The sequence below is a fragment of the Acromyrmex echinatior genome, chromosome 3 (assembly GCF_024713525.1).
Source record: "Acromyrmex echinatior isolate Ae372 chromosome 3, ASM2471352v2, whole genome shotgun sequence".
Classification (NCBI taxonomy): Eukaryota; Metazoa; Arthropoda; class Insecta; order Hymenoptera; family Formicidae; genus Acromyrmex; species Acromyrmex echinatior.
This window is the reverse complement of record NC_141854.1, coordinates 1,084,901-1,108,157: the sequence shown is the minus strand read 5'-3', so window position 1 is coordinate 1,108,157 and position 23,257 is coordinate 1,084,901. Positions and strand designations below refer to the sequence as shown.

General features: G+C 36.3%; 1 protein-coding gene across 1 annotated transcript; it reads left to right on the top strand.

Annotated features, from left to right (window-relative positions):
• The first annotated feature begins 20,169 nt into the window (after window positions 1–20,169).
• On the top strand, window positions 20,170–21,219 carry LOC147910096 (protein GVQW3-like). Its single transcript, XM_087403955.1, has one exon. The coding sequence runs from the start codon at window positions 20,170–20,172 to the stop codon at window positions 21,217–21,219; it is 1,050 nt and encodes a 349-aa protein (XP_087260081.1).
• Window positions 21,220–23,257: the final 2,038 nt, after the last annotated feature.

Below are 23,257 nucleotides of genomic sequence, written 5' to 3'. Positions count from 1 at the left end.
ATTGCAAGCACTGCTGGATATAAACTCTGCGCAAACTGAAAAGGAGCTTGCAGAACAGCTTGGCGTTACGCAGCAAGCCATTTCCGTACGATTACATACGATGTTTTGATTGAATTTTACAAAAAAAAGCTCAGAACTTTTTTGTACACCTAATAGTATGTATAACACGTAGATACTATGTATAATATGTAGATATAATATGCATAATATGTATACAATATTCATAATTTATATAATATATATATCATATTTATAATATGTTTAATACGTTTAATATGTATTTATATTTTTATAATAAATACAATTTTTACAACACGTTATCTTTACGTATCCACGAATTGTATGAATTGTCAAATCCTACCATTTCACGTAAACCTCGTTCCTCCTTTCGCGCAACACTTTTTCAATGAGATACATCGGGATTAGCGATGCGATGCAATTTGTATTATGTGTATCGTAGAATCTTCCAACGATAAACTCTCCGGAAGAATTTTCCAATAGATACGTCACTGAATAGTTTGTTGCACTTTGATAATTTTAAACACCTCCAATGGTCCAATTCGGCGTGTAACCTTTTTCAAAGATTTTAATTTGTTCACGCGTACCGAGTCATCCACTTTGTATCGCACGAGTGCAACAATCTTTACGCGATTGTAAACCGTGTTTAAGAGCTAGTCGACGATCGCGGGAGTAACGTCGACGGGACGCATACCGATGCTTGCACACGTTGTAATTTGATACGAGACGTGACAGCATGTCGATCTATTTATAGTTTTCGTTATGCGTAAATTATTTCCACATTATCTTCAATGTAGAAACGGTTGAACCGTTGAACTTATCGACGCCTTCATTACGGAATACGAAATAGAATAATAGAAAATTAATGTTGCGCTTCTTTTCAAGAGTTTCAGCATATTCGAATAGTAAAATTTCTTTCCTCTATCAGTCTACAAATTTTTCGGACATCTTCCATCGTCTTAAATTATCTTTGCGATCGCCTTCGTCACTTCATTTCCGCTCTTGGCTTTAAGCGGCACGGCCCATGCGTGCTTACTTAGCACGTCGATAACGGTAAGAATGTAGTGGTAATCTCCGTTGAATCGCGTATAAGGACGCATTTCGACCACATCCGCCTGCCACAGGTATCATCGTATCTGTGTATTATGATGTATCTTCGCGAAAAATTTCTTCTCGCCGAAACATGCAATTCATCAATCCAGCAGCCGTTTCTCAGATATTGCGAATAATTATTTAGCACGATGCATTTCTCGAATCGTCTTTTCAAATTCGTATTTAACATAATTTGCACATAATTTTGTAAAGCTGTAATCTTCCTTTTGATTTTGTTCAGACAATCTTTCAAATTTTGAACACTCTGCTGTACGTATCATTTGTTTGCTGCGTCAGTATCATCCATCGGTAGCGCTAATCGTCGAATCTTGCGCGACTTTGCGTCAAAATCGGCTGCAAAGAACATTATCGCGCACGTAATTTCTGAACAATCCGCGCTACTGATAGTGCGATTTGCTTCCTCCTCCAAGCGATAATCCAAACTTGTTAATCGGCATTGCGATTTCGACTGAATGACGTATGTAGAACGAAATTAATTTATAATCAGACCAACTTCGAGAAGCTTCTGGATAATCTACAAAATTTTGTTGTCATGACCATTGTGACGCGCCTGGCGAAAAGCCTCGAGTAATCGCAGACGATCCACAATTTCATTGGGATCGTCCCAATGGATATAATTGATCTTATTGTCATCATAAATCCACTCTTTTGTATATTTCCGTCCCAATTTTTTACCCAATACCAATGACGATATTATGTTCTTATACTTGTATCTCTTATATTTGTACTCATTACTTGATTACTCGGACTATGGGTATTACCGGTGAGCATTTGTCATTAGCAGAATGTTCGTGTAGGTCTGTACGTCATTATCCGAACAGATATTTTCGGTGGGAAATTTCGTGAAAATTAACTAGTACAGGCCTGGTGTTCCATCATATCTTTTCCCATCTATAATTATATCATCGTTTTTGTGCAAAATGATACATTTGTCACCGAGCATCGTTCTCTTGTGGTTGAAATAAATTCCAAATACGACGTTTATGTCGGCTTTCTTACAGCTCAAGACCGTTTTCAAATATTTTTGCCCCAATGGACCATAGTTTGCTTACAGCTTTTCCCGCCCCTCGGGTGTTTAAAGCAGATGTCGAATGAATGTTACGAGCGGTTTATCGGCGACTTCGAATATTTCTTCGACAGAGGGAGTGTGGTCATACAATAAATCGCGCAGCTGTATTATTTCAGACCTTATTCAAAGTGGATAGTACGGTGTTCGATTGACATAATACTGATTTCACAAGCATGGAAACCTGTGTAGGATTGTCGTACGAAGTACTTGGTCGTTTTCTTTTAGGTTTTGGTTCCTTGTCTTCTCCTGAAAAAAATGTTTCAATCATAGGAGGAAAACATCAACGATGTTTTCGACCGAACGATTTGTTTCAGTGAGCCATTGTTTGATAAAGTGTCTCTCCAATGCGAGTCCTCTATTTTGCTAGTTTTCAAAACGCTCTTTCAAACACGGTACTTTTTGCGAAACAAATAGCTCGTTTACGCAATCTTTTTAGCGATCCTCTCACGATCTTTGTCATTATTCATGTCAACTGATCACATCACGGGATCGCAAAGTCATTAAATTCTTTTCTGTATCGCCCATTACTAAGCTCACTGTCCTTGTTAATTACTAGAAATACTTTTGCTCCAACATTTATGACACAAATCATTGAAATCCTCATAGGATATATCGATATTCGTGATCATTGTACATGCGCTTTAGATTGGTACCATCCTATTTGAACAGAATCAACAGATTTGTCGCGTATAAGATGTTTCATATCTTTGCATATGTTTGACAAAAATAGAAGCAGTCGACATCCACGTGTCGTCCCATCGCAAAGTACTCTCTTATCACTCTCTTATACTCTCTTATCCTGCTTGTTGCATGCCACGTCATCAAAGATAAAGATGAAATTTGGAAACGCCTCGCTCGATGGAATGACATCGCTGTTATTGGTGAACGTAAAATAGCCGATTTCCTCAATCGATGTTAACAAATTAGTCAGGTATCAATATTTCAGCTGTTGCAGTGATTTCGAGTACACGTACACGTTCTCGAATCGTATACCGTGCGGACTTTCCAACAAGCTTATCAACATGTTCAACTTGTCGCAATTTGATGGTCCACAGATGACAACGCGTATAGAAGCCGGTAGCATGTTGCCATGCTTGCACGTCTCTTTATTGATTTGCACATTGCCGTCGAGATTCGACACTTTGATCATCTGCGACTGACGCACGAACCGCATATTTTCTCTTTCCACAAAATACTGAAAACGATATGGCGAGCGGGCCTATTTATAGAGCCGCGTAGAGCAAAATCGATCAGTAATTAAAATGTTTCTCATCGTGTCGGATGATTTACATAATTGAAAGAGCTGAAATACATATATACCGAAAATTGTACTACTGTGAGAGTTTGAAAATTGCATCTGTTGTGGAACATATGCGATATATGTTATACGAATATATTATAACCGAACATATACGAGCAGATTCGGAGGTACAACGATATCGTCAGTGCTTGTAGCATTACAATTTGTCGAGTCATCAAACGCATATCGATGGTCCGGCGCCTTTGATAAAGAATTGCAGCGAATGCCAAGAGACTTGTTAAATCGCGATAAACGCGCTTCTTTTCGAACTGCATATTTCCGGATATCAGTTTTGTGATTCAGGAATGCGTTAGAGAAGCGATTAGGCTAGAGGCGAGGTATTAATTCATTGGATGTTGCAAGCATGATATAGCGTATTCGCACAGCAACGATCTCACTGAACGACACACAACTGACTATATACTCTCGAAAAGATGTGGAAACACATTATCGCATGAGATTCGACTCTCAGAGAGAGAGAGAGAGAGAGAGAGAGAGAGAGAGAGAGAGAGAGAGAGAGAGAGAGAGAGAGAGAGAGAGAGCCGTAGCCACAGTGGTTTGGGCAGTTATGAAAGCCAAACGAAAATTAGTATGGGCTTGAAAACGAAGAAAAAAAAACCGATGAAAAAACGAATACTACCGATGATAAAACGCGATATCTTACCTATTTTACCGTTGTTGGAAGTCTTCGACTCATTGGTCAGCGGCGCGGCAGAAGTCACAAAAGCTATAAACGATAATAAAGCCGCGAAAGCGGTGAACGACAACAAAGCCGCGCAACGTCAGCTGAAAGAATTGCAACGTCATGGAAGGCTGTGGCGTTTATCTCGCTCCTTAGCGCGGACGAAACATAGAAAAATAAACGTCGTTTAAAATACCGAGGGGAGTAATTACTAATGTACAATTGCAACAACTTGCAAATCGTATGCGCATTCCGTATTTTAGAAGTATCTTTATGCGTACTATAGTACCGATCGAAAGAGTATGTTTAAACAGTGAGAGCGGTGAATTTAGACAAAGCCGAAGGATCCGGTACGCATTAGGTAGAGTATGCGAAAAGAAGAAATCGCGTCGTGTACTTTGACAGTTTTGATAATTTTTGACCGCCGAAGGAACTCGACCGTATAATATAAATATCTGGCAAACAGTGTAATCGAGTACAATCGCACGCCTTATCAGCGTTACAATCAGAACAATTGCGGGCAGCTTTCTATCTACAATTTCTAAGAACGGTTGACAAGCAATTTAAGGACCGACATTACACTGTTTAACTCAGTGCTCATTCGAAACATGTCGTTGACGTTTATACTGACCGGCAAGAGTACCGTCCTTGCTGTGAGCTACCTTCCAATTATCTTCCAGCTATCTTCCAACGGATGATTTGGATGATCGCGAGCTCGGTCTGACGAATTTCGAAACGTACTCTAGCCAATATAAATTCGACAACAAGTTTTATTTTGACAATGAAGAAATTGTCATTCCCAAAGTATCATATGAACTGTGCGATATAGAGTGGTATCTAAAGCGCGAAATTTTACATTCTCAATGACGCGAAGCGCAAGAAAGACAAAAAGTTCCCGTTGGTGATTCGCACCAACAATACGATGAGAAGCGAGGTCAAAGCACCTATCGGATAAATTTTACAAAACCTCGCAACATAGCTATCCTAGCTCGCTGCTAGGATTTTCGCCAAATCGCGTGCTGGATCCGCGATAGTGGCACGAGACGGTGCCGATTAATATCATCAACATAAATATAATATCGAGTGCAACGTAATCATACAGCAATGACAAATATATATGTTACACGAGTTTTCATCAAGCCAAGATATAAGATATCGTAAAAGCCGACGCAGATCATTTACCTTCCGATCGTCGTATGGATCATTACGGATTTAACGATTCGCGTGGTGGACGGCTGATTGCTTGAATTTCGCGGAAAAGAGATCATCGGGGATCATTAGGTATGTACGGCAACGCTAACGTGAGATGCTCGTGTTGAACGAACAGCTAAAACAATGAACAGCGTGGTTGTCAACACTCGCCACGAATTGATTTTGATATGAGCGCGCAACGATTACAATTGCTTGATGAAAAATTCTGCGGAACCTGAGGTTGAATTATTTAAAATGCAGTGGAGGATATCTCACGTTGCGTTAAAGAGATTAATAAATTGTTCAAATCAATGCTGCGAGCATTGGAAAGCGATCGTTATTTGAGCATGAGTTTTCGCTCGTAGGATCAGTATCCTCTGATATAGAATACGACGAAGCATTCATAGGCTGTCAAAACAGCGATTCAACTTAAGAAGCCGCGATACGTTATCTTTTTTCTGCAGACTGATCGAAAGAATGTCACGTTACGAGATGTTAGCATGTTCGACGATTGTAATTTAAGTAACGTGAAACTATATCTAAATTCAGATTTTTATCCGTGCAACGATTTAAATCTGGATTTTGACAAAAAGAAATATGCCATCCTGTTTGATATATACGCACGTTTTCGTAAAGCATATTGAATCAACTGCTTCGAAATGCTGCTCAACATGCTTTCATTTATCGAGAAAAGATCTTTTGCGATCATTGATTGCTCGCGACAAAACGAATCCGTCAAGAGCACCACTGTGGACGTACGCAATTTGACTGCAAGGAGAATGTGCCCCCTCTATACTACTGTCTATTGCCTCATCATACATGATCATGTAATCGAGTGTTCATTGTTCAACGTGTGCAAGATTATGTAAATTGCAAGGTCAGCAAGTATTTAGAACTTTAAAAGGGAGAGAAGAATCGAAGTGAAGTACAGTCTTGAAGAATTACTCGTCATGGTCATACCGACGTTTATGGATCTGCAAAAAAATATTTTTCGTCAAAGAAATAGCGATGCTGAAAAGGGGAACCATTCTCACACACTACATTTTTTTGTCCTATGCCATAGCATTTTTTACGAGATCCGACAAATCTTGCGCTTCCTGGTTGAGTGCTTATCATCATAGATTGTGATGGAGCGACGGGGTGGTCTCATATAGCATGGCGAGGCGTCTAATTACGGAGGCTGTAATAGAAAAGGATGAAGCACTTGTATATATAAAGGGACATGAAAAACGGAAATGACTAGTGGATATACTCGACACCAATAATATCATCGAAACGCTGGATGCGCATTACGAAGATGTAAAATCTCTTAGTATTCTAAATAATACTATACGACATACTGCGAGGAAAAATAACTCTCTTCTCTTCATGAGAGCGACATGATTTCTGAGAACTATTATCAATGACCGTTTCGTCTCTGACAGTTGTGCTGGAGGTATGAGAGGAAGGTAATCCTGAGTGAACTTGCGTGACGTGGCGTCGCGTAGTGCGACCACGTCGGAGTGTGCGCCTGACGACGAGTGGGCCTCCCCGAGGTTCCTTATGGGCGCGAGACACCTCGAGATCTGTGGCCTCGAGACGTATCGAGGTTAAACCGCTCATTCCTGCAAAAATACCCTGCAGGCGCTGCTGGGTTTTTCCATCGCTCTTCTCGGGGCGGTTTCGATGGATAGTAGAATTGGTCTATCGCATGTTTGGGGATGAGGTAATATGTTCGCTCCGTCTTCGTGGCGGAGCCAACCAACAACACTGTAATACTATACGATGTGAAAAACATGCAAAGAATTGTGCTTTGCAAAATATATTTAAAAAATTTAACTGGTAATTGCGACGCCAAGAATTGTAAGATTTTTTTAAATAAAATGTATGTTATCTCACATTAATATGTTTTTATTTTTTTACTATCCTTATCAGCAAACATTTATAAATATATAGCAGATAGAGTTCAAAATGGATTGATAACGGTCTGATAACGGTTCGAACTGTTTATAGCAGTTTATAACTGTTAAATATCAGTCCAATAGCTGTTTATAGCTGTTAAATATCAGCCTGATAACTATTTGAAAGTTGTTAAATATCCGATAACTGTTTAATGGATATATGTTTAATTGCACTTCAATTGTATGCGAAGCGTTACAAGTGATAAAAATGCTGATGTGGAATCTTTCGAGCGCGATGTCTTTGCGTACCATATTACGCGCGCGTTGTCACGCTCGACACCATCGCGCGCGACAGTACCATCGCGCTCTTTACAATAATAATAGTTATAATTAGATAGAAAAAAATATTTTTGCATGAATAAGTAAATCGCATTGGCTAAACGCAGAAGAGAAGATTATGTATAAGAAGAAAATGGCAACGCATAAGAGCAAAAAAGGAATGATAAGTATAAATGCTAAGTACATAGTAAGTATAGCATAAGACGGGGACTGCGACCGACGACGGCGGCGGCGGCGGATCGCGCCCCGGCAGTCACTGATCTTGCGTGACATCATCACTGCGACACAAGATCCGCACACCTCATCCCTCGCTACGTAATTTCCCCGCACCCGCGACATCCTCCTCCTCCCCCGTCTCGTGACATAATCCCCCGCGACGTCACCCAATGTGACGTCATCCCCCTCCCTCTCTCTTGTGACGTTATCCCTCTCGCCTAGTAATGTCATCCCCTCCCTTCCCCGCGGACTCCCTCGCGCCATGGAAATCTCCCCGCCCCTCACCCCCCTCAGAGTTCACAAATTAGAAAACAAAAATGTAATATACGGACAATGAAAACTTTACACAGTGCGGGAATTGTTGCGCAATTCATATAATAGCCATAAACTCTTCACATAACATATTAAACGCGACTTTTCAATACAGACTTATTTCGGATTTACTTCAAACTATTTTCAGCAAATTCGTACATCATAATATATGTGTCAGCAGAACCGTTGGACAACGTTGAAGTTATTCTGTATGTGAAACCGAGGATGAATATCTCTTTATTGTCTAGTAGGGAGTAGCTTATTTTCTGCTTCTCCGCTATTTAGCCAAGTGACTAATTACAAAGTAAAATAGGTATAATAATTTCTACCATTGTGTATACAATGTTTGCTTATCTTACTCACCCTTATTCTTCATAGATCACAACTCGGAAGCTCAAAACGCAAGTCAAATTATAAAAAATACAATTAACGAGACACACACATTTGTTCTTAATTAGAGTGTATAGTATAAATTTATAAAATGAACAATATATAATCGTCAAAAATGTGTTATCGAGATAGAAATCAAAGAAGCAATGACCGTCACAATTATAATCTAAGCGCCACATCCGTGGAAATATATAAAACATACATCATACCTACTATAATAAACCAAACTTTAAGGTGAGTACATAATGTCATTGTTTAAATTTCTCTAGAATATTCACATAAGAATGCAGAAACCCCGTGTCTGCAAATTCAAATCATTTGCATGCGTGCGTGCGTGCGTGCGTGCATACTGCACATACTGTACATTCTTCACATTACAGTTCAAAGTTAAATAACTAACATACTAATATTAATTGTGCAATTTATTACAAACGTCTTGATCTTAATCGAGTCACTCTCAATGCAAATACAGACAAATTATGGTATTGCAAATTATAAAATACGAATCCGGCAATGATTCTGTGTCATTTTGTTTATTTGATCCCCGCAATTGCTCTTTTCTAATATAAACTATTCAAGAAATTAAACTTTTTTTGATTGTAGAACTTGTTATAAATATGTTGCTATAATTATCATAACTTGATACATATCCGTACATGAAACCGTCAACTATGTTTTTTATGTCCGAACTGGAACATTGCATGAAGCACGTATACTTTGAACTGTGTCAGTATATAAACAGTATGAATGAAGAATTAAAATAATTTAAATAAATTTTTACGCCAAAAGTTGTGTTATCAATAAATTTAATGCTTGTTTCACAAAATTTTGATAAAAATTTTATTATAGAATATGAATAAATGGTTCACGTTTTAAATAATATCGAAAATGCTGCATTACATGACAAATAGATGAATACGATTAATAATTTGTGTGTATGAACTGTTTCCACATCGGTCTTCAGTATACGAAACCGTTCGACGACTGTCTGTTTAAAGAAAAATAAAGTTCAGAAACACGAAAAGATCTCGATTTAGCAAATTGAGGTTGAGATTTCTGGGAACCCAGTGTGTATAGTTAGGGTTAAAAGTGGTGCGATAGACGTTCGATAACGGTTCGATAAATGTTTGACATTGATTTGAAAGTGTTTTGACAGTAATTCGATAGAATTTGATATATGTTTGATAATTATCATAGATGTTTTGTGATTATAGTTCATTAATATTATCGACATGTGTTAATGGGTATACGATATAATAGTAAAGCATTTTTCTGTTGATGATTTAAGTTTAACAGATAAAAGTGCATAAGTTCTTCTCGGTGAGACATCCATGTACGGCAGTTGAGACAAAGACCACGTTAGATTTTGCATAAGTAATATAAAAAATTTTTTCTACGGAAAATCGATATGTCGCAACATGTTTTGAGTTAGATTATTCTGAATACACAGAAACGCAATTTTATAGTTTCGCATAAGTCTTCAGCAATACTTGTCGCCAATGATTATGAGTAAGTGAACATTCGTTTGATCAACAACTAGTGAGTGAATATCGTTTTTCAAGGGAACGAATATGAACACACAATTATAATACATAATTTTATAATACTACTGTAGTTCCATCCATGATTACGTTCAAGATTGAAAAGGACTTTATTATGCAATTTACAGAATTGTCTATGTACGTATGTATATAAATTCACACTGAAATAGGCAATAAGATCAGCTTTGATCGAATATAGAATTTCTATTACTTAATTGATGGAATTAAAAATTTATTTATCTAATTAAAGAAATTTTTGTATGGTTTATAATATATCACACACACACACACATATATATTAATATATATTAGGTGTTGGAATTAATTCGTAGCGTTTTTTAATGAAAGAATGTTATTTATTTCACATGAGCATTAAAAAATACATTAATGAAAGTACTTCCCATCACTTGTAAAACGCTACGAATTAATTCCAACACCTAATATATATATATTGTACAGGGTCCGGCAAAATGATCTTCCACATTTTAATCTTTAATAAAAACGCCATTGTAAATGCTATTTAGATTTTATTTTTATTAATTGAAAATTTATGCTATACCATTTGTTTTTATTGAGTTTTAAAAATTACAGAGTCCAAGTGGCGATCATTTTTTTCGATACACATTCGAAGCTGATTTCTAAAAGTTTCCATCACTCGAGCAATAATTTGAGGCGATATTCCTGTAATTTCTTGGCGTATTGCTGCTTTCAATTCGTCAATGGTTCGGGGGTGGTGTTGAAAAACCTTCGCTTTCAGGTAGCCCCAAAGGAAAAAGTCGCATGGGGCAAGATCGGGTGACCAAAACTTAGAGAACTTGAACATTCGGATGTGTGGTTTCAACAGGATGGAGCTACGGCTCATACGGCAAGAAGGACAATGGACGTTTTAAGGGAAATGTTTCCAGGACGCGTAATCTCGTTACGTGGAGACGTTGGGTGGCCTGCGCGTTCACCCGATCTTGTCCCATGCGACTTTTTCCTTTGGGGCTACCTGAAAGCGAAGGTTTTTCAACACCCCCGAACCATTGACGAATTGAAAGCAGCAATACGCCAAGAAATTACAGGAATATCGCCTCAAATTATTGCTCGAGTGATGGAAACTTTTAGAAATCAGTTTCGAATGTGTATCGAAAAAAATGGTCGCCACTTGGACTCTGTAATTTTCAAAACTCAATAAAAACAAATGGCATAGCATAAATTTTCAGTTAATAAAAATAAAATCTAAATAGCATTTACAATGGTGTTTTTATTAAAGATTAAAATGTGGGAGATCATTTTGCCGGACCCTGTATTAGGTGTACAACTTTGCTTCCGCCGTTTTTTTTTCCGAAATTCGAGGCTTTATTGTAAAAAATTGGTTATACATTTATGATTCAAATTATTATATAGCATTGTCCATCGCTGGCCATTACTTTCTCCCATCTTTCAGGCAGTGTACGAATCCCGCGTCGAAAAAACTGGTCATTTTTTGAGGCGATCCACGAATCGATCCAATTTTTGACTTCTTCATAAGACCGGAAGTGCTGGTCAGCCAGGCTATTGATCAAAACAAGTCAGAGGGAGCAACGTCTGGAGAAAACAGCAGGTGGATTAAGACTTCCCATTTCAACATTTCCAAATATGGGGTCGAGCATTGTCATGCTGCAAAATCACTTTATCGTATCTCTCGTTGTATTGCGGCCGTTTGTCTTTCAATGCTCGGCTCAAACGCATCAATTGCATTCGATACTGATCGCCTGTGATTGGTTCAGTCGGTTTTAACAGCTCATAATACACTACACCGAGCTGGTCCCACCAAATACAGACCTTGGAACCGTGAATATTCGGTTTGGCCGTCGACGTGGAAGCATGGCCGGGAACTCCCCATGATTTTCTGCGCTTGGAGTTATCGTAATGAACCCATTTTTCGTCCCCAGTGCGACGCAGAAATTCCTTTCGTCTTTGTCTTTCAAGCAGCTGTTTACAAGCAAATAAACGCCGTTCAACATCTCTCGGCTTCAACTCGTACGGCATCCAATTTCCTTGCTTCTGAATCATTTCCATGACTTTAAGGCGTTTTGAAATGGCTTGTTGAGTCACTCCCAATGATCGTGCCAATTCTTCTTAATTTTGACACGAGTCTTGATCAAGTAATGCCTCCAATTCTGCATCTTCGAAAACCTTCTCCCGCCGTTATGCCGGTCTTCGACGTCAAAATCACCATTCTTGAAACCATTCACGACATATTCTTTCACTAATAGCGGCCTCACCATAAGTATTTGAGAGCACTCGATGAGCCTCAGCCGCAGATTTCTTCATATTAAAGCAGAAAATTAAAATCTGCAAATGACGAGAATTTGGCTCGTAAACACATTTTCAGTCGAGAATAACTTTATGATGCAGACACAAATCGACTAATGTTTCTATGGGGTTATGTTGACAGATGCCCAAGTTTATTGTATGACGTCTATGATCTATTTATTTCGACCACCACTTATCGCTAAAGCCATCTATAGGAAAACGGCGGAAGCAAAGTTGTACACCTATATATGTTATTTCTTATTGAAGTTGTACTTATCAGCATTTTACATCAGAAACAAAAATCTTTTACAAATAAAATATTTTCTGTAATTAAAAATATAATTAAATATTATAAGATAAATGCATACGAAAAAAGAACTAAATTAATAATGTATAATTATATGAAAAAAATTTTTAAATTGTATATAATTAATATCAAGAATTTATCGTTGTATCTGTAGAAAGTTTGTTATTGACCACAATAATGAGACAGAACTATATTTTGCAGCAATTTAATTTTAATTCTATTATAATAATAAATGATTGTTGTTATTGAACAATGATTTGGTATTATAGCAGTGAACATAGACCGTGCAAGAGCGTTCGAAAAAATAATGTATTTATTTTTTAACAGTTTAGGTTGACCAACAATGTTAGTCTCTTATATCTTTAAAAAGAATTCGTAACGTTTTTAACATTAAAGTTACACGAGTAATGAATTCTTCAAGGTAACTTAGATTTCGGTAGCGAACGTTTGCACGGAAACATTGAAACATTATTTGTGTTTTAGCATTTTATACTTACTCATAGAATTATTTAGAATTACATTCTTTTTTATTACGATTTGAAGATGTATTATGTCTGTAATATATTTAATGTGAAATTTATTAATGTCAAAATATAGACATAATAAATTCTTCGGATTAAGTGAAAGAAACTCAGATCGCGTTGAGAGATGTCATAATATAACCGTTTTTGCATTCAATAATAAAAAATTCCATCATAGCTTACGTATTTATAAAGCATTAATTTAAAGAATTTTTAATGTAACAATATTGTTAGTAAGTCTTCATTTTTTGTCTTACATTCAATAAGTGTGACAATATTCAATAACAAAGGGATATGTGTCACCTCTGGAATCGATTTAAGATCTCTTTGAAATATTGTTAAACACAATGACATAAAGAAAACACGCTTTTTTAATGCATGCCTAATTTGATTGTTTGTACAAGAATTTATCGTTCGAAATTTATGGTGAAGGAAGTGACGGTATTGAGAAACAGAGCCATTCTCTTATAACATTTTTACATCACCCATGCCATGGAATTTTTTGACAAAATCCGAAAAAGATCGCTTCCTGGCTGAGTGCTTATCACTATGGATTGCAATGGGAAGATGAGATAATCCCGTACAGCATGATGAAACGCCCTACAATGGCTGTAATTGGTGCGGAAGAGAATGACGACAATAAGGCTTTTATATATGTTAAAAGACATGAAAAATGTGAATGATTGGCTAGTATACTCGATAGCGACGACTCGACAATTGAGATTCTGAATACTGATTATGAAGATATAGATTCTATACATAATCTAGATGTTACTAATACTGTAATACGATATGGAAAACATATTAAGAATTGTGCGTTATAGAATATATTTAAAATATACAACTGGTCGCAACGCCAGAAAAAAATACATCAAGTTTAAAAAATAAAGTATGAAATTTTTTTAAATGCATTTTAATTTCTTTCCCTTTTCTCTGTAAATAAGAATCTATCAATAATGATGTCTATTCAGTATTATTACGATATACTTAGTTCGATATGTGTTTGATGTGTATTCAATAATAATAATAATGTGAGTGATTTATTTTCATAGATGACTCATTTCTTTCATGTCAGGTAATTTGGAATTTCTTAAGGAAATGCTGGAGCGAAGGCTGAAATTAATCAAGGTCGATATTACAAGTTTTCATTTCCAATGTATAAGATGCTTACGCTCTCTGAGTTAATATGATCATGCAGGAAATTCGATCGATTAATTATCGATATTTTTATTCCTTTTCTTACAATTCCTTTACCATCTTAGCAGGGACGAAAACGTGTAGGATCGGTTCCACAAATGTAAGATTTATTTTGTTTTGAAAAATTTTCCAATTTTAGAATTGAGAAAAAAATAAACCGTAATTGAAGTTAATCTTACATTTGTAGAATCGGGCCTTAGAAATACAATTGTATTATGTACACATGCAATATAGGCCGTGTTCCAATATATATCACCAGTACTAAAAATCTGTAATATACATAAAGTACAGATTTTTAATTAATAGTTATATCGATACGACGCCGTAGTAGTATTTTTTTCTTACATCCAATACTATTTTAGGTTACGATAATACATTATTCAATACAATAATTCAATAAATGAAATACAACATTGCACATACATAATGTAACTCTTTTTATTCTGTCTAATAACAAGAGATAGATATTTATAGATATGTAGATATATAGATATATAAATATATACTTACATTACTAACATGTCGACTTATATATCTAATATAGAAAATTGTATGTATATTATACTATGATAATTCTAACATTATTGTAACATATAAAAAAACATTATTAGTGAATATAAATTATAATTATATTTTATATTTATTATAATGTACATATACACAATAATATACCCAAAATATAATTTTAATATTGCATATATCATTAATTCACTAACATGTTTATATGTCTTCACTAATATGTCAATAATAAAATAATATTTTTTGTGTCATTGTATGTGTACACATACATTATAATACACATAAAATGTAATTGTAATTCGTATTCATAAATGTCTTTTTATATACAACGTTAGAATTAAATTTTATATATCATTATACACATTCTATTATATATTATAATATAAAATTTTAATATTGCATAAAAATGGATATAGAGAATATCTACATGAATATCCATATATATATATATAATATATATATATTAGGTGTTGGAATTAATTCGTAGCGTTTTACAAGTGATGGGAAGTACTTTCATTAATGTATTTTTTAATGCTCATGTGAAATAAATAACATTCTTTCATTAAAAAACGCTACGAATTAATTCCAACACCTAATATATATTTATATATTTATATATATATATATATATATACATATATATGCAACACCATATATTGATAATAATACATGTTACATCTTGATTAAACCCTAAAATAATATTGATCATAGGAAAAAATAATATTACGACTGTGTACCGATATTGACTGCGAGTACTAAAAATATGTAACCATAGATTTTTATTGACAGTGTACATTGATACATGGTCTTAATAGCATTTTTCCTGTCATACAATGTCATTTTAGGTCAGCATGTAACATGTATTAGCTATATATATTACACATATAATATACGTAGCTATTCCATTTTTTACTATGTTTAATAAAAAGATGTAGAAGTTAATCATGTTAAAATATTAGTGGAGTGTGTACTTAAATATAATACACATATAGGCAATATTATACAATATTGCATATATGTATACTATAATATGTGAATATACATACGTTACAGATAGAATTATCAATGCTAAGCTATTTATGCAAATCCCCAAACAATCCCTATGTTTAAATATGCAATATTAAAATTTGTTTGAGATCGGTAATTCGAAAGAAAAGCAAGAATTCTTTCAGTCGACCGACATTAATTGTCATTGAACGCATGCATAAATTGAGCTCGTGATTTCTCGAGCATGATCTTAATCCTCGTTAAAATCATCGAATTCGTCGTTCTTTGTTCTTTTTAAAACAATTCGTTACACGCAAACAAGTTGTCGTTACCGGCAACGGACAATCGAAAGTTCTAGAACAATTCAATTCGCGCACGCGAGCGCCGCGCTCCAACGAATACGTCACGCGCTGTCACCAATCCCACGCACGGATTTTCTGTCGCGCATGACTGTTACGTTGAACGTCGCTAGAAAAGAATCCAAAGCGCCAATCAATTTTGTACACCTAATGCCACGTAATAATTACGATTGTGGCAAATTTTTATTGGATTTCTTCCAAGAAGAAAGCCCAGACCGAAAGTAATAAATGATTCGATCTCGCCGTCCCTCAAGGCAGATTGCTTAGATAGTTTACATCGCTTACACCGTTTACACCGTTTAGAGTTCTTAGAGTCATAATCTCACTTCGTAAAATCGCCGTGCTAACCGCTTAGTGAAATCGCGATAAAACGAATCTTTCGAGAAGTGCCGAGAAAATCGCCGAGATTTTCCATTACCGCAATACCAAAATATCATTTGGTAAAGGTGACCGCATTCAATATTCTGTTAATCTAATATTTAATTAATTATATTTTTTGACTCTGTAACTGATCATATTAAAGAAAATTCTTTTGTTAAATTACAAAGAAACGGAGTTCTCTTTACTGTCGCGTATCATATCAATCTTGTGCCGTTTTCTCACTCGAACCTTTCCGCGCGGTGCGCTCTCGCACATTTTCTGGTCCTTCGAGCCGGATTTGAAATAGCGAGAAAGACAGTTAGACAAACGCCGCATCACTCTAAAATTTCACGTCATCGCTCTCTCTTTGATTCGCTCTCGCACAAAATTGTATACATATATATAAAAAAAAGTTTATATATAAATATGCATATATATGTACACATAAAATGAGGATTTATCAGAGGATTCGTAATTTGATTATTTTTTTTAAGATTATGTCTGATCATTTGCGTTTAATTCTCGTTAGCTTTGATTTATGTTAGTTATATGTATATTCTTATATTGAAAATATAAAAGCATATATCACTAATATCTGTACATTTGATCATAAAAAACATATCTCTTTTTATTAAACATAGAAAAAAGAGGACAGTACACCTTTTTGTTACACGTAATAAAAAGAGATGAAGTAGCTACACACGTATGAATATGAATTAGAAATATATTTTATGTTTTGTAATGTGTGTACACATCATAATGCACATAAAATATAATTATAATATTCACTAATGTGTCTATATTATGTCTGCATGAAAAGCTAAATATAAGTAACTTCTATCTCTTTTTATTATGGGCTTTCTACAATAAGCCATTAGTTACAAATCAGAAGTCAGAAGCTAAAAATTGATCAATCACAATCGTCAATTTTTGGCGTCTGATTTCTGATTTATGACTGATTTATGGCTTATTATTGTAAAAGGCCCATTAAACATAACAAAAAGAGATGGAATAAGTACATATGTAAATATGTGCAATGTATTTATGTACTGACAATACATGTTACATCCTAAGTTAAAATGGTATTGGGAATAAAGGAAAAAGTGCTATTACATTACACGTGTATACATGTATTTCAAATACATGTTTGCATTCGAAGATATATCTATATCACAGTCAGTGTTCATTTAGTAAAAATATACTTATTATAACTTGCTGTTAGTCATTGTCAGTCACTGTTAGTCATCAACGTATACATTGATCTATAAGTGTGTACATTTACTAAAGCACTTTGAATATTGTTTGAGATCGGTAATTCGAAAGAAAAGCAAGCGATTCGTCGTTCTTTGTTCTTTTTAAAACAATTCGTTACACGCAAACAAGTTGTCGTTACCGGCAACGGACAATCGAAAGTTCTAGAACAATTCAATTCGCGCACGCGAGCGCCGCGCTCCGACGAATACGCGCTGTCACCAATCCCACGTACGGATTTTCTGTCGCGCATGACTGTTACGTTGAACGTCGTTAGAAAAGAATCCAAAGCGACAATCAATTTTGTACACCTAATGCCACGTAATAATTACGATTGTGGCAAAATTTTATTGGATTTTTTCCCAAGAAGAAAGCCCAGGCCGAAAGCAATAAATGCTTCGATCTCGCCGTCCTCCTTCTTACTTCTAAAAGTTCTTAGAGTTCTTAGAGTCATAGTCTTGCTACTATATCGCTTCGTAAAACCGCCGTGCTACTGCTTAGTGAAAACCGCTATAAAACGAATCTTTTCGAGAAGTGCCGAGAAAATCGCCGAGATTTTCCATCACCGCGATTCCAAATACAATTTGGTAAAGGTGACCGCATTCAATATTCTGTTAATCTAATATTTAATTAATTATATTTTCTAACTTTGTAACTGTGCATATTAAAGAAAATTCTTTTGTTAAATTACAAAGAAACGAAGTTCTCTTTACTGTCGCTTATCATATCACCGTGTGCCGTTTTCTCACTCGAATCTTTCGCGCGGTGCGTTCTCGCACAAATATGATATACTTTTCATAAACGTACATCATCATATGAAAATTATACATATGACTATTGACTGTGTAATGTATATACGTAGGCTGCTGTAGGAAAAGTTTCTGCAAACAATGTGAAAAAAAACATGTAAAATTCGGTAAATGGCTTTATTGTTTTTCGAAATATTCGCTTTTAAGATCGATACATTTTTGCATACGCTCGAACCAATTTTCGAAGCATTTTTTCCACTCTGAGGCTGTAACCTCAGAAATCAGTGTACGAAATGTTTCAACAGCTGCTTCAGGCGACTCAAATCGCTCATCACGCATCTTCTTTTTAATGTTTGGGAACAAAAAGAAGTCATTAGATAATAAATCAGGTGAATATGGACTATGAGTCATCAATTCGACATTTTTACTAGATAAAAAAATCAATGGTTTGACATGCTGTGTAATAGCTGGCGTTGACATGATGAAGGATGATGCGACGATTTCGGTTTGTTCTACGCAATTCATTTATGACTTCTGGCAAACAAATTGTTATATACTATCAGTATTTGCAGTCCTTCGATCCTCTAAAGCCACATATCCGGTATAACTGAAGAAACGAAGAAACAAGCAATCATTTGCTTGGCAGCACTGCGTGAACGAACAACTTTGTTGGTTTCGGTTCATTTTGAAATACCCAAACAGTGGATTGTTGTTTACTTTCGGGCTCATACAAATAAATCGGACCTCGATTGAATTTCTTGAGCATTTTTTTGCTCCATTTAACACGAGCCTGTTTTTGAGCTTTGGTCAAATTGTGTGGGATCCAACGACTGCAAAGTTTCCGTACGCTCAAGTGATCATGCAAAATAGTATGTATTGCTTTCATGTCAATGCCTGAATCTTGCGATATGTTATATGCCGGTCTCGCTCAATCATTTCACGCACCGCATCAACAGTGCTAACAACAGACCTGGATGGACGACCTTCACGGAATTCGTCACAAAGAAAGGTATGTCCACGCTGGAATTCGGCAAACCAATTATAAATAGTCCTGTTGGATGGTGCTTCATCCCCAAAAGGCAAATGATGTCGACGTATTGCTTCGGAGTTAGATTACATTTGTAATCGTAAAAAATCATTGCCCGAAAATTTTCACACGAAATTTCCCACAAAATTTTCTCACAAAATAACTTCTTTTAAAATACTATGCAAACAAAACTAGTTGGTTTGGGTACAAACTGTCAACTAAATTATAGATTAAAAACGTTTAATTTTACGGATATGATAGTAGCAGAACGTTGGCGCCACTGGAAGTATTAGATTGCAGAAACTTTTCCAGCAGTCTACGTATATATGTATAGCATATATATATATATATATATATATATATATATAGGGTCCATTATGAAAGTAATGCGCATGATTTTATTGTGACGCGAATATCCATCGCAGCGGGGTAAAATGGGTCGGGAAATGTGGTGGGGGTCTGTCCTTCCAAGGCAGCCGATTGCCAGTTTGCTCCGAGCAGTCTGAGTGGAAAGACATGCCTCCGCGTGAAGTGTGTTTTTCGACTTTGTAACACGGCGCGATGGAGCGTTCGCTTGAACACCGATACGCCATCAAGTTTTGCGTGCGACTTGGAAAGAATGCAATCGAAACATTCCAGATGCTTCAAGAGGCCTTCAAGGACGACTGCATTTCAAGGTCACAGTCCGGGAGGTGGCACAAGGCGTTCAAGGAGGACCGGGAGGAGATCGCCGACGAATCCCGTTCTGGACGCCCAACAACGGCCAGAACCGACGAAAACGTGAATCGTGTGTGCAAAGTTTTGCGTTCCGACCGTCGATTGAGCATCCAGTACATCGCTGACACCCTAAACATGTTTACATTTGCGGTACATGGGATAGTGACGGAGAATCTGCAAATGCGCAAGGTCTGCGCAAAGCTTGTGCCGAAAGTGTTGACGGAAGACCAGAAAGAACTTCGAGTTTCGCGCTGTCAAGAATTATTGGATTTGATTCAAAATGAGCCAGACTTTCTTAACTCTGTCGTAACCGGAGACGAATCTTGGATGTTCGAGTACGACTCAGAATCGAAAAGGCAGAGCAACAAGTGGCACTCAAAATCATCCCCCCGCCCCAAGAAAGCGCGAATGAGCAAGTCTCGTATCAAAACGATGCTCATTGTCTTTTTTGACGTCCGAGGAATCGTCCATTTTGAGTTTGTACCGCAGGAAGAAACTGTCAACTCAGCTTTCTACCTGGAGGTGCTCAAGAGATTGAAACGCCGGGTCATGCGCGTGAGGGCTGACATCAAAGACGCGATCAAGCTCCACCATGACAATGCCCCCAGCCATATGGCCTTCATCGTTGCCAACTACCTGGCCCAGAGCAACACCCCGGTGGTCCCCCAGCCCCCTTACAGTCCCGACTTGGCTCCGTGCGACTTTTTTTTGTTTCCCCGTCTGAAGAGAGAGCTGAAAGGAAAGCATTGGGAGTCCGTGGAAAACATCCAAAAGCATGTTACAACGTTCCTAAGAGACATTCCCGTCGAGGAGTTTCAGCGTGCCTTCCAGGCGTGGCAGACACGTCTCCGCAAGTGTATTGATTCAGGGGGAGGGTATTTTGAAGAATTTTGAGCATTTGTACCGCTACGATCAATAAATCTATTTTTCTCAGAAAATGCGCATTACTTTTATAATGGACCCTATATATATATATGTATAACATATATATTATATAAAGTGTCCAAAAAGACCTCAGATTTATGAATTGAACATAAAGGTGACTAATCGTGAAGGAATGTGAATTGTACTTATATCGGCATATATAGTACACCAAAATATAATGCATTGATCTAAGACTATGATTTACGATTCAATTATGGCCATCCTTGTGCTATAAAGCCCTTACATAACGTTTTTAGAAAAGTTTCAGATAAAAGTTGTAAGATTTTAAAGAAGCTATTTACTGATATTCAGTCCTTTTTTCTTCATTAGTTTCTCTGTTTCGATCATATCAAGCAATCAGCTTTTAATTCCATCATGACAATGCATTTATTCACATTTCTTTAAGGGGATGCTGGAGTGTCCTGTTTTATCATTAATTATTAAAGACTCTTTTCTCTTAATTGTGTTTATGGATTGAAAAATCCTTCTCCACAATTAAAGTATCGACGACAACGCAATTCACCAGCTACGTTTGAATACGAAAAACCAAAGAAAATTGAAGACTTACAGTTTTGTTATCGGCTTCTGTAGGCAACACGTCACAATATGTGCTGCATATAAGAGTTTCAGATCTTGCATGTTCATAAAAAGTAGCTGGCGAATTACAGAAAATCTGAAAGAACAATCCTATGCTTTTAGAAACGAGATAGGGATTTGGTATAAGAGAAAAGAGTATCCGAAAATTTCATTTGTATATTACGAGTGAAATTGACGTGAAGCCATGAAACCAAGCAGAATTTTAGTTCCGCGATATTCCGACAGCAGCGCTGTTATGAAAAGTGCGTCTCTGAATCATAGAAATGATCTGAATTATCGACCTACTTAGGCCCATATCAATAAACGTTCTTAGGTACTCTGATCAAAGTTTTTTCTTTTGAAAGGAAAAATAATAATAAAATAAATATGATATTAGTTATTTCAATTTTGTTGAAATAATTTCTTCATAAACAAGAAACGTACCATATTATTTACATATGAATACAAATGAAGATAATTATTTTAATTGCACTGTTCTGTCTTTTACATACATTTTATTTAGTAAATTATTGATGCATATATATATATATATAAAATAACACACATATATATATATATATATATTAAGTGTACAAATAAGTTTCCGCCGTTTTTTATCAAAAATTAAGCATTTATTGTGAAAGAATACATAATGTTTTATTAAAAGTATTGTCCATCGCTAGCTACTACTTTTTCCCATCTTTCTGGTAGCATACGGATACCGCGTTGGAAGAACGCTTCATCTTTTGAGGCTATCCAATTATCGATTCAATTTTTAATATCTTCATATGATGTGAAGTGCTGCTCAGGCAGGCCATGCGCCATCGATCGAAATATAGTAATCGAAAGGGGCAATGTCTGATGAATACGGCGGGTGGAGTAGAACTTCCCAATTGAGTGTTTCCATGTAGGTTTTGACCGGCGCCGCAACATGTGGTCGAGCATTATCATGCAGGAGAATAATTTTGTCATGCCTGAAGTAGTAGTGAGCGCGTTTTTCCTTGAGTGCTCGGCTCAATCTCATCAATTGTGTTCGGTAGAGAGTCCCAGTAACGGTTTCGTTCGGTTTGAGCAACTCATAATACATGACACCAAGTTGATCCCATCAAATACACAACATGAGTTTTTTTCCATGAATATTCGGCTTGGCTGTCGTGTTGAAGCATGGTCAGGTGATCCCCATGATTTCCTCTTCTTTGGGTTATCGTAGTGGATCCATTTTTCATCACCAGTGACTATACGATGTAAAAAACTCTTTCCTTTATGCCTGACAAGCAGCATTTCACATATGGAAAATCGGCGTTCAACGTTTCTCGGCTTCAGTTCATATGGAACCCAATTCCCTTGCTTTTGAATCATTCCTAATGATTTCAAACGACGTGAAATTGCTTGTTGAGTCGCTCCTAATGTAAGTACAAGTTCTTTTTGCGTT

Bases quoted from the DNA above. Each gene is read 5' to 3' on its own strand.
- LOC147910096 (XM_087403955.1), top strand. From the start codon at position 20,170: ATGGAGCGTTCGCTTGAACACCGATACGCCATCAAGTTTTGCGTGCGA.